General features: G+C 30.8%; 3 protein-coding genes across 3 annotated transcripts; 2 read left to right on the plus strand and 1 right to left on the minus strand.

Annotated features, from left to right (window-relative positions):
* The first annotated feature begins 1,524 nt into the window (after positions 1 to 1,524).
* Positions 1,525 to 4,726, plus strand: LOC114170559 (copper ion binding protein). The gene is made up of 4 exons (XM_028056062.2): positions 1,525 to 1,678; positions 2,084 to 2,222; positions 3,341 to 3,379; positions 4,128 to 4,726. Exons 2-4 carry the CDS (start codon positions 2,109 to 2,111, stop codon positions 4,326 to 4,328), a joined length of 354 nt encoding a protein of 117 aa, XP_027911863.1. The 5' UTR covers positions 1,525 to 1,678; positions 2,084 to 2,108; the 3' UTR covers positions 4,329 to 4,726.
* A 1,471-nt stretch (positions 4,727 to 6,197) lies between these two features.
* LOC114168964 (Late embryogenesis abundant (LEA) hydroxyproline-rich glycoprotein family) lies at positions 6,198 to 7,091 on the plus strand. The gene has a single exon (XM_028053968.2). The coding sequence runs from the start codon at positions 6,251 to 6,253 to the stop codon at positions 6,809 to 6,811; it is 561 nt and encodes a 186-aa protein (XP_027909769.1). The 5' UTR covers positions 6,198 to 6,250; the 3' UTR covers positions 6,812 to 7,091.
* A 3,656-nt stretch (positions 7,092 to 10,747) lies between these two features.
* Positions 10,748 to 11,641, minus strand: LOC114168292 (uncharacterized). Its single transcript, XM_028053049.2, has one exon. It carries the CDS (start codon positions 11,558 to 11,560, stop codon positions 10,844 to 10,846), a length of 717 nt encoding a protein of 238 aa, XP_027908850.2. The 5' UTR covers positions 11,561 to 11,641; the 3' UTR covers positions 10,748 to 10,843.
* Between the last annotated feature and the right edge of the window lie 1,395 nt (positions 11,642 to 13,036).

Raw genomic sequence — 13,036 nt, forward strand, 5'->3', positions numbered from 1 at the left:
TTTTCTAACTTCTTTAATTTTTTTAATTTTAAAAAAATTGTCCACATGTCAAGTCACAATTGTGCCACGTGTCAATGCTAGTGTCACGTGTCAGTTTGTGGTTGTATTATTTCTTTTTGTTCAATTTAGTCCCGATAGTCATTATTTTTGTTCAGTTCAGTTTTTATATTCATTATTTTTGTTTAATTTAATCCAAAAATTTTTTAAAATAGAATCATTTAATTTTTAAAATTGACATTATTATTAGTTATTTTTTAAATTCAATTATAAATTGTAATATTTAATTATAAATCGAATATAATTTTTAGATTTAATTGTTAAATAGAATATAATTATTTAAATATTATTAAAATATAATTATTAAAATTTTAAAAATATATATTAACATTTGTAAAATTCACATTTTAATTTAAAATATTTAATATTTTTATTACATTTTAGATATTAAAATCTAAAATATTTTATATTTAAATATTAATGTTACAAATATTAGTTTACTTTTCTAAAATATTTTGAATATTTAAAATATTTTTATATATCATTTTTAAAAGTATTTTAGAATATAAATATTAGAAAAAAAATTAATAACTATATTCTTATAATATTTTAAATAATTATATTCTATTTAGTAAATAAATATAAGAATTTTATTCAATTTATAAGTAAATTTAATAATTTATAATTGAATTTAAAAAATAATAAATTCAAATGTCAATTTTAGAAAAAATATTAATATAATTTCTATAAAAGATATTAAATTTAATGTCAATTTGAAATTGACAAAATTGTTTTATTTTAATAAAAATTGTGACTAAACTGAATAAAAATAATAAATATAAGGAATAAATTGAACAAAAATAATAATACTACCACAAACTGCCACGGACACGTGGAAAAATTTTTTTAAATGAAAAAAATTAAAAAAAAATCAAAAAAAAAATCAAAAAATTAAAAAAATCAGAAACTGATACTTGACGTGTACTATTAAGAAACGTTAACTATTTAAACACCGTTAGTGAAAATGACCAAATTAATTATAATTTGACGAAAATGAAGACCTAATTGAACATAAAACAAAAATAAAATCCAAATTGAATGAAAACAACCAAAATAGGAACCAAATATATATTTAAACCTAATTACAATAAAATAAGACGTGCTCTTTACAATCATATATGCTACTTTAATTTATTTATTTAAACAATAAATTAATTTTATACTTTATTTTTTAACAGGCTGTTTAAATGAATTTCTCCGTAAACAATTTTTTAGAAAAATACAAAAATTTAAATTATGCTAGTCTCTGATGTCTCTTCTTGCTCTTATTTACTATTAGAAGTGTTTATCAAAAAAAAAAAATATTCTAGACGTTTTAATTCTTTTAAATATTAAATTTTAAAAATTATATTTCCCAAATATTTGCTTACATTGAATTGAATTTTATGACAAATAGTTTCAATAAAAAAAGTTAGAATATTACTATCTATTTTAATTAAAAAAAAAAAGCATCATCTTAAGGAAGGAGTCGAAATACTTGGTGCTAATGCAAAGGCAAAATAGAGTAGTTCCAAACGGTGCCGTATATGAACCCTCAACCACAAGGGAAGGGCTTCAACACTAATATAACTCACGTTGCTTCTGCTTCCTAATCTCTGCGCTCTACTCTGAATTCAGTCTGGTAATTATTCCGATTTTTGTTATTATGGATTTAGTGTTTTCTATACAAAATTTTTCAAGTAAAGTTTGATCGGGTTTTGTATCTCTCGCGAATCGGTGTGTAGGAACTTCCGAAAAATGCAATGTTTTAAGCTGACTAGAATCACGTTTTCGCATCACTTGTTTATTTAACCAATCCACGAAAACGAGAGATTTTCAGTTATAGTCTTAATATAGCGCCATTTCTCGGAAAACCCCATCAGATTTGCGTACCACTTTTATGTTTTCTTCTTGCTATATACACAATCTGAAATTGTTGAGGTTTTTGGGAAATGTTTGGAATATGTGAAATTGAGCTCTGATTTTAATGTGAATCTGTTTTTAATTAATTTAACGTCGGTCTTATGATTTTTTGTTTTATTTGCAGTGGAGAAGAAATACAACTAATTGCAATGGCTGCGCGTGTGGCTGCACGGTACGGATCTAGAAGGTTGTTTAGCAGTGGTTCTGGTTCTGGAAAAATACTGAGCGAGGAGGAAAAGGCTGCAGAAAATGCTTACTTCAAGGTAACCTCCACAGTTTTGCATAATTATGCTATGGATGGACAGTTTTTCTAATGTATTTCTATTTCTATTGGAGTACATTCGCGAGTTCAGAAGTTTTGTCTTCGCATTTTTCTTACCTGTGTTGCTGTTGTCCGTGTTTGTTAGGATTGAGGTATGTCTTTATGCTAGGGATATGAATACCGCTGTATAATTAAGGTTTGATTTGGTTTTCTAGGGTTTCGGAAGTTTTGTCTGACATGAAGTGAGCTATGGTACCCTTATACTGTGATGCAAGCGTTTGTGTCATTTTTCTCACGCCTTAACGTTTTTTGAATAATTGGTTCATGATGTGGAATCAGAGCCTTTGTGATTAAGTGGGTAATCTAAGCACAAGGTAGGGTGGGCCTGTGCATTGTCTTAGTTAAGACTCAGAGGGCTTTTTGTGTGAAGGGATATGAGATCTGAGACTATTTATCTGCTTTCACTCAACAGCTTAAGCTTTTGGTAATTGGGAAAGTTGCTGCGTAGCATGTGTGATGAGTTTTTATGCAGGCACAATATGATTCTGAGACATTCTTAGAATTCATGTTGAAACCAGATCTTGGAGAAAATTTGCTTCTAGCATGCATTGCTAATAAAATTTATGATGTTCAGTTATGTTAGTGCAGACAACAACTTTATGCGTCATTGAATCATTATTTTCTAAAATGCATTGAAAATTTTTGTTTGTTTTAAACGATCCTGCTATTGAATCATTATTTTCTAAAATGCTTTGAAAATTTTTGTTTGTTTTAAAGCTTACTTCTTTGGCCTTTAATAGTCTATTGAATTATGTTGTTTGGATCATTCATATTGTTTCAGGCTCTAACTTCTAACAGAAGGAAACAATTACCTTTTTATTTTTGTGCTCTTCTAATATTCAATTATAGTCTAGCAGTTGCGTACAAAATAGATTACTGTTCAACATTTTCGTCATGTTATTGAAAATATAATGGTATAGATCCATCTCTTTTGCTAATTCAATCTATTACCGTGGAGAAAGTTGCTGGTTCTGGTTTCTAAAGTTTCCTTACATCAGTGGAGGTTTGTGCTTGACAGTAGTATACATGTTGGGTGTTTATTTATTTTTCATTTTGCAGAAAGCAGAGCAAGAGAAGTTGGAGAAGCTTGCTCGCAAGGTATGTCTTAAGTTATACCCTCTTAGTCTTTATGATTTATGTGCAATATTTGATAACTTCATTGGATCAACAATTTTCCTATGTATATTTTTCTGAATGTGAATGCTTACTGATTTTATTTGGTGGAAAATAGATGGATTAGACGGGAGTGAATTTTTTACACATTTCAAGGCCATTACACCCACTCAAAAGAATATACTAGAGCCAACCAACATATATGCCCGATCTGTTTTAAGTTTTATTTTGAAATTCAAATGCTAAGCTGTTATTTGTATAAAGCCGAGGAAAGTTGTAATTGGGTGTAGAACATGTTTTAGAAAAAAGAAAAGTTGTCACCCCTTTATTTGGAAATTTCAGTGTTGTCTGCTGTAGGTTCAGCATAACTTGTTGCATCTTCATGAAGATTATTCTGTATACACGGATCATGATAACCTTGGTTGCTCATTAAACATCCATAAAGAAATAATATGAACATATTTATACACCTTTTCTTTTTTTTGCTAACTTGGGTTAGATGCCTTTTTTAAGTTATATTGAAAGCCCATTGCATATTTTATCCTGCTCTTGGTTCTATCTTAAAGACCAAATAACTACAATGTTGATGTTACTTTATATCCTGTTACTATTGTGTGTTTGTGACTCTGTTTTTGTAACGTTTTCAAGAATTTTTTCTCCAGTTTCGTATGCATTTGTTTGTCTATCGGAAGTCTTACTTTGAAGCTAATGATAATTGTATCCTCTAATTTAGGGTCCTCAACCAGAAGCAAGCTCAGGGGGTTCAGTAACTGATGCCAAACCAAGTGGCTCAGGACACACTGGAGCATCAGCTGAAAGAGTTTCAACTGACAAGCACCGGAATTATGCAGTGGTAGCTGGCACCATAACAATTCTTGGGGCTTTGGGGTGGTACCTTAAGGGCACTGCAAAGAAGCCAGAAGTGCAGGATTGAACATTTCAGCTGTTCATTTTCTCATTTTGGTATTGGTTGCAGCAAGTCGCACAAAAATAAATAACCACACTACTAACTATGATTTTATTGCATCGTTCTATTATCACGAATTACTACTTTAATGTTTTATGTTTAAACATGTTGGTGATATTTTCTCATGCTACTTAGCATGACGAGCATCAATTTTTTTCCCAATCGTTCAAATGTCATTCACCAGCAGCGGGTGAGAGATGGTGATGAAAAAGGAGTGGAGATTGTATGTTGCAGGAGCCGCAATTAGCGTATGAATGTAATGTCTAAAGTGAAGGATATTTGGAATAGTAAACGAACCTTCATCGAGATATAGTTTAAATCTATATCGATTTTTTTTATAAAGAATTCCCATATTGACTGACTGAGGATGGGATGAGTACTTACTTAATTTTTTTTTAATTTCAAATAGCTAAAATCTTTTAAATTTATTAGGTAATTACAAAATTTGTTTTGATTTTTTGATAATTTATTTGTATAATATATATTTAATTATTTTTATTCTTTTTCATAATTATTTGATTTTTGTCATTGTTATTTGATAATTTTAGGTGATATTTACATAATTATAATTTTTGTTTTTTATATTTAATATTGGAGAAAAATAAATGTTTTTTTATTTGAATATTTACTAACTTCTTTTAACGTTAAATGGATGAATATATAAGATAAAAAAAATAAAATCATATATCATGTGATTTTATTTTCATCATTTGACTTTATATACTATTATATATATATATTATATCTTTTATATTTTTATATGTATTAAAATTTATGATATTTTATACTATAATTATATTATATAATTCTTAATATTTCATATTATAATATGATTTTAAAAATTTTATAAATCTACGTCAAATTTTAAATATTATGTTTATGTAATTGAACGAAGATAAAATGAGATTGTCAAATTAGTATTACTTTGATTGTCATTTCTTTCCATGTCTCCTTGATTCTTTCATCCTGGGTACCTTGGGATGAAACTAGATAAATTGAAAGCATATTAATCGATGTAATAGATAGAAAATTATAATTGTTCCAGTGCAGAGAGATGTTGATCTCTTCTCTTAGAATACTTAATATTTGTTGTCTTCTTTTAGGTTTGATGATCAACTCCTTTATAGTTGCTCATAGACTTATAATTTTTATACTAAAATTAAGATTTGTATCCTTTATTTACCTAGGGGGTTACTGTTTATTTTTTTAATTACATATTTATTCTTTAACTGTAATAAAATCTTTTTATATTTATATGGTATACATATTCTTATTGATTTGTTAATATGTATATTACTTTATTCTTAATTAATCTTAAGTGATAAATCTTATTCTGAATATAGATGTTCACTAGTTACTACATATTTTTTTTTTAAGTCCGATTGACAAGATTTATCTTACACCAGGTGAGGATCATATCCATCATCACACACTTTCAAGTTTTTCAAGCATAAACGACTTATCTTAAAAGTTAAGATCCTACTTTTATTGATACATTAAGAAAGATAGATGCAACGTACTGGGAAAGACGAATTGACAATTGAAGAGAGGCATAGTTAAGGTGTGTTTTGTCGTGATTTCAATCTCCTGTTTCTACCCAACTCTTTTTTGGTGTTTAGTAAGCTGTTGGGTCAATTAAAATGGAGCTTATTAGTGATATAATATTTAAGGTAATTAATATAAAACCTAACAAATTTAGAATTAAAGGTATTGTGTAATTGAAATAAAAACTCCATGCTTACATAATCACGTTTTGTACATGCAAAAATTAGTAACGTTTTCTACATCACAAAATTTGCTTATATAAAAGTACTTAAAAAAATGTATAAAATTTTGATTTCATCACTACACTCACACCAAGTCCACTGTATAATCGCACCCGAATTGCAATGGGCAAAAAGATAAAATGGAGCTGGAGTTCTGCGATAATCGGAGCAGCGTCCGCGGTTGCAGCCACCGCCATAATCTCCGCCAAACCGAAGGACCCAACGTTCCACCTCATATCCATAAACTTGACATCCTTCAAACTAAACCTACCTCTCCTCGACGCAGAGCTTCTCCTCACCGTCCACGTCACTAACCCCAACATTGCTCCCATCCATTACTCCTCCACCTCCATGTCCATCTTCTACGAGGGTTCTCTCCTCGGCTCGGCTCAGGTTCAAGCCGGCTCTCAGCCGCCACGCTCCTGCCAGCTCCTCCGCCTTCCCGCCCGTCTCCACGCGCTCCAGCTCGCGCACCACGCCAAGCGCTTCCTCCAAGACGTCGCGCGCCGCGAGATGGTGCTCGACGCTACCGTCGACATCTCCGGCATCGCCAAGGTCGTGTGGTGGGACCATAACTTCAAGGTCCACGTCGACAGCCACGTCACCGTTGATCCCGTCTTTCTCGACGTCATTGATCAGGAGAACACCTCCGAACTTGAAGTCTTCACCACCGCTGCAGCTTAGGCCAGTGAGAGTGTACACTCTGTGACTAGTTGTTGTATTCTGCAATTGAATTAGATTTTTCAGTTTAGGTTTTGTTTATGCCTTCGAGATTCAACCTGTTATTCCGTTTCTCATTTCTGCATACGCAATATTGGGTATGCTTCTGAAGCGAGCTTAGAATCTATTTTGAGACCAATGATTGTGGAAAGTTGTTGCTTATAGTAGGCATTGTTATCAAGAAATGTGATGCTCAGTTATGATAGTACAGAATCCTTATCCTATGAAATTTTGTTGTCTTGAATGATTTCCTTGTGGCTTTGATTAGTTTTTTGAAATTCTATGGATTTGGGGCATACATATTGACTTAGGTAGTATCTACTAACAAAGGATACTATTGTTTTTCACCACTGTGCTTCTCTTTGTTAATCTTCAATTTTAATCTACCTCGCTTGCTTAGAATTAGAAAATAGATTGTTGTTCATCATATTCTTGTACTGTTGGTAAAAGTATAACAGAAAGTATACATTCTTATGTTGTGATGATACACCCAATTAATGTAGATAGAGATGCTAACTTTTGTTGGTAGTGTTTATCAATAACAGTAGAGACTTGTGCTTGCTTATCAATATCAGTAGACGTTTGTGCTTGATGATGGCAAGAGAAGCTTGCTCTCGAGGTATGCCCTTGAATTTTACTCTCTTATTCTCATGATTTCGGTAGAATATGTAATGAAGTACTTGAAAGTTGAAAGTGCTTAATCCATGGGTCATCAAAGCATTGCTCTGCATTTATTTTCTGATCGGGTCTGTTCAATGATCTAGGACTGACTTGTTTTCCCATTTAAAAGCCATTACACACACAAAAAAGGGAACTCTAAAATCGTAGCATGAAGGGTGTATTGTGCATACGTTTTCAATGATATACTTGGCTACTCATTAAACAACCATAAAGAAATACTGATACCATCAAGTTCATGAGTTAATTAGTCTATTACAGAACCTATGTACAGTCTGATACAATAATCATTCATCATGTCATTTTTATAGGATATTATAGACTGTTTCCCAAAGATAAACTGTTGTTGACTTTCTTGCAGCATTTTATAATCACGTCAATAATTGGTGGTACCTTCACGTGCTTAAATGTGCTAACAAATGCTACCATTGTTATGTAACTTGATTACTATTTGCCGGTGCCAGAAAATGGTGCATCATGTATTGTATGAGTCAATGAATTGTGATTCTAGATAAGGTCCCATAAGGAGAAAGGAACAACATGCTTTTTTTGACACTTGGTGATTGGTAAAACGGGAACTCACAATGGGTTAATTGGCATAACGAAAAATCCTATGTGGATCACTTTCAATCTATGTAAATTGTCTGCCAAAAATTGTCCTCCCTAATATGTGTATGCATTTGTTTGTCCATTAATACATGCTTTGAACTAAATGGTAAATTATATACTGAACTTTAAGGTGCTCAATCAGAAACAGAGCAAGATGCAGGCTCATGGGATACCAAAACAAGTGGCTCAGTACATGCAGGAACATCAGCTCACAAGGTGAGGAGAAAATATTTCTATCCTAAATCGTCAATCAGTTGAGAAGAAAATAAAGATGTATGAACTTCATGTAAAATATTCTGTGATCAAACAACATACATATTCCAGATCTGATATGCAAATGGTTTCTACATATTGAATACCAAAGGTTAAAAGTTCACATGCTGAATCCAGCAAAATATTTGAAGCCTTAACGCAAAAATATTTTGAAAAAAGAAGAAAAAGGGTTTTTGCATCACGTAAAAGAGAGAAGTGCAGAGCATGATGATGACATTAACCACGCACATTGAAATAAAAAGTCTTAATAATTCAGAATAAAATTACTATGCTACCAAACAAGCCGACCCTTCTTGGTTTGTGTGGGTGACAACAGAGTGAAGTGCACAGATACTTATAAGATTCCAATTCTCTACAATAGAATAATAGAATGTTTTAATTAATAAGATAAGATAATTTTTAAACATTATATTATTACCAAAGCAAGACAAAGTATCAAAATATACCATTTTTACGTTAAGCTCCTCGAAAATTGGAGGACACGACTTTTACGTTTAAACAGACGAGGTGGAAAGTGATATCAGTAATATATGATGCCACTAACAAAATAAAGCAATTACTTCCATACATTTTTATTTGTCTTTGCTTCATCTTCTTCTTACATTGGTGCTGCACTCTTTCTTCCACTCCTTAAGTTTTTGTTCCAGACTCATTGCTAGAACACCTTATCACTAAGACACCAACTGTCTTGTTATGTGGATCGAAGAGATTAACATTTGTTTTTGTTTGACTTGCAAAATATAATTTAGATTTTAGATTTTACATCTTATAATATATAATTTTATATTTAAAATTGTATATTCTGAATTATTTTTGGATTATACATTCTAAAGCTCAAATCTAAAAAATGAAAATCTTTAAATAAAGAATAAAATTAAAATTTGAATGTGTATGAGGTGCGGTTTGAAACCAGGAAGAAACTACTTAGAGACTAATCCATTTATATTAAGATATATCAAGATTGATTTGCTAAATATATCAATGGTTTTATCAACCAAGAGTATTCTTGTATGCTGGGTCTTGAATGAATGGTTTACTGAATAGATACAATATTAATATTAATAAGACACTAACTCAACCTTCATAACACTACATCTAATCCAAATTTTTAAGACAGTAAATTTAAGAATTCTTTTGTCTTATATATTATTCAAATTTTTTTTCATTTCTATCCGATATTAAACTTAGACTCGTACAATTTTCTAACATACATTATTATAAAGAAGGATCTTTGTTTAACTATGTGAAGAAATAAATATAGGGCTTCATTCTGATTAAACTAGCTAATATAAACACTTCAACTAATTATGTCTTTATAATCTGTTTACTTTGTGGCGTTTTAATTAGATAGACTGATATAAACTTTTTGTTTATCTTCTTATATGTTTACTTGTGTTTAATTATACGAGACATATTAATAAACTTATTTCAAGTAATATTTAGTAAATAATATATCATACTTATTTTTCGAAGAAAGTATAACTTTTTATTATTTTTAGTTAATGAAAAATGGCCTGTTGGCCTGTGATTCTAAGATAGGATTCAACTAATTACAAACTATTCTATGAATATCTTTCTTTTATCTTCTTTGATTCTTATCAGTGAAAACACAGCTACAATTATTTTGTATTCGCATTTTTTAATTTTTATAAATATTTGAGTTAAAAATATATAATTATTTTTTAAAATAACTGTTAAATATAAAATTAAAAAAAAAATATATTAAAATTTTTAAAATAACTGTTAAAGATAAAAAAGATTTTTAGAAAATCATTAAAGATAAATTATTTATAAAATTATTTGTAAAATAATTAAAATTAAAACTAGAATAATAAAATGTGAAAAAAAAAAGATATTTATATTGTTATAGATATAATATTCTTCATTTTCCCATCATGTATTTGTATATTGCTTTAGGTGTTTGAAAAGATATTCAACCATCATATTTTTTCTTTCCATTGATCGAAATCAAGTGTTCATCACTCGTGTTTGTGATCCATTCAAAAATAGGATGCAATGTATATCAGTATTCGGAAGAAGAATAAAGGAAAATGTTCTTATTTAAAATATTTTAAAATTCTCTTTACGTGTATTTTTTTTTCATGGGTTATTATTTTAAATTATTTTACACATCTTTTTATTTATTTATCTTTAATAAAAATCTAAATATAATTTGTCATTACTAAGCTCTCATTACCACGATAGAATGTCTCTTTATCACCGAGATGGGATCCAGAGACTACATTTAACTGCTTATACAAAATAAAAATAATTCTAAAAGACATAAATATAGTTTTACAATATGTTTTGAACAAGGAACACAAAAGTAATCGCCAAAAATAAATACACAAATATAAAAATTTCCTTTATTTATTTATCTGCAGAGTGGCTTACACAAGAGTTTCCTTTTTCTTCATTTACTTCATATCTGTCACACTAACAATTTTCTTTTCCCAGATTTTCTTCTCCCATTTCTACAACTTCTGCTTCATCTGCTTCTCCATGGTTGTCACCATCAGCACCATCATAATCATCACCTTCTTCTTCTGCCATAAACTCTTCGTCCTCATCATTCTGCACAATGTGAAGCTTTAACCTCCCATCTTCCCTATGAGCTCGCAAAAACTCTTGAGAGGGTGTTCTTATTTTCTTAAGAACAAACCTTCCATTGTTTCTATAAGAGATGAAGTTCCCCATGCACGAAATCGGAGGAGGGTATATATATTCCACCCTATATGCACTACTCACCCTTCTCCTCCAATGTTCTCCCAAACCTAAACGCTTCTTCCCATAATAAATCCCACCATCTTTCTCTCTCTCATCACTTTCCAAATCCCTCACCTCCTTCTTCCACTCTTCACCATCATCGGAGCTCTCAAAGCCAAGCCCTTCGGTGCACACGTGCAGGCTCTCAGAGCCCAAGGAGGAAAAACTGTCACTTCTCTTGTGGGGTGTGCATGTTCTTGGGGTGATGTTTGAAACAGCATTTGTGTGGTGTATGGGGTTTTCCTTGAAATGGAGTTCACCAAATAAGTCAGTGAAGGAGTAGAGGGGTTGTTTGATTTGGCTCCCTGAGAAGGATTCAATGAGGGTAGGGTTTTCTGGCAGTGATGGCTTCTCAAACATGTGTTGTGAGCTTCCACACACTGACATGGCTTGTTGCTGTTGATTTTGTGGAGAAAATAATTAATAGCACAACCGAAGATTCAGAAGGAATACAGGGAAAAAAATCTAAGGGAATGTGTTGTTGATGAGTATCTATTTATAACAGAGGAGTCTGTGATTTTTGGTATCTTTTTATCTGATGATGATGTTGACCTGCATATGAATGAGTGGTTATAGAACTAGACCTGTGGAATTTTCACACATTGTTCTGAGATTTGCTATCTCATTAACTTAAAATTGGAATCTTGTATGGTACCAAGTAGCAACTGGAGTTATGCATGCTGAAAACAGCATCACCAATATTCGGTTACCTCATTTTTACACTTGCTCGTTCAATAATGGTTTATTCTTCTCACTTTCACTATCAGATCTTTGAGATGTAAAAAGGAATGTCAAAATATCAAATTTTGTGTTGGTCATGCTCTACACCTGTTTTCCAAAGTTACATATCCGTATATGCCAAAGCATCGTATTTGTTATTGCACTACTACTGGTACCACTTGTGAGAGCAAACCAAAACCTACACAAATTCTAAATTCTAGATCACCCTTTTGTCATCGAAATGTACTGATTCTTATTTTTGTTGGGGAATTTAAATCTTAGATCAAGTAAAAATAGAAAAGTTAATTATATAGTTCATTATATAATAAGAGATTGAAAGTGGTGATGTCAATCCATTATATAGTTCATTATATGTGAATTTAACTCATGTTTCGTTGGTTTTATATATTTCTTATTATACTCCTTCTTGTCTCATTATTGGTCTCATCTCAGCCTCATAGTGTAGTACATGTTTCTTTTTCTTTGTAAATAATAAGAGATTTTAAAGGAAGATATTTATACAAGTTACTTAAAGATTAGAATAAAATACAAATGATAAACCAACTGTGGCCTCTTATTATACATAGCCATGAAAGCACAAATTAGAACAAAAAATAAAAACCAGAGAAAAGGAACACTTAGGTTGACACTATATAGAAGTTGACAATACCTTTTAGCAAGTCAAACTTGGGTTGGTTGGTAACAAACCATAATTATTGAATGTTTCTAACCTTACGCAAATTACTCATGTTAGAGAGAAAGGGAATTCATGATCCAAAGTTACTCACATTGTTAGTCCATTATGGTCCAAAAACAAAAAGCATGATGCAGGAAAAAAAAAAAAACTGATCTTCGCTCAATACCCTGGTAAAAGCATAAACTTTTTCTTCTGTGGGTCCGACCATTCCCATGCATGATTCTTCCCACTTTGAAAAATGGGAATTCCATTGTACAGTTCCAAATTGATAATCTGACATGAGTTGAAAGGGGGAATCATGAGTTATGATTGTGTCTATTGTATGTAAACTTTAGAGCCATGATGAATAAAAAATACTGTAGTCAGCTTTTAGGAAACTAATGTGTCTGCAATAATTGCATTATTTCCAAAGAAAAGTTGAGGTTCATGCATTACAATGTTGAGTT

Source organism: Vigna unguiculata, chromosome 11 (genome assembly GCF_037176805.1).
Source record: "Vigna unguiculata cultivar grain cowpea cultivar isolate G323 ecotype 2 chromosome 11, ASM3717680v1, whole genome shotgun sequence".
Classification (NCBI taxonomy): Eukaryota; Viridiplantae; Streptophyta; class Magnoliopsida; order Fabales; family Fabaceae; genus Vigna; species Vigna unguiculata.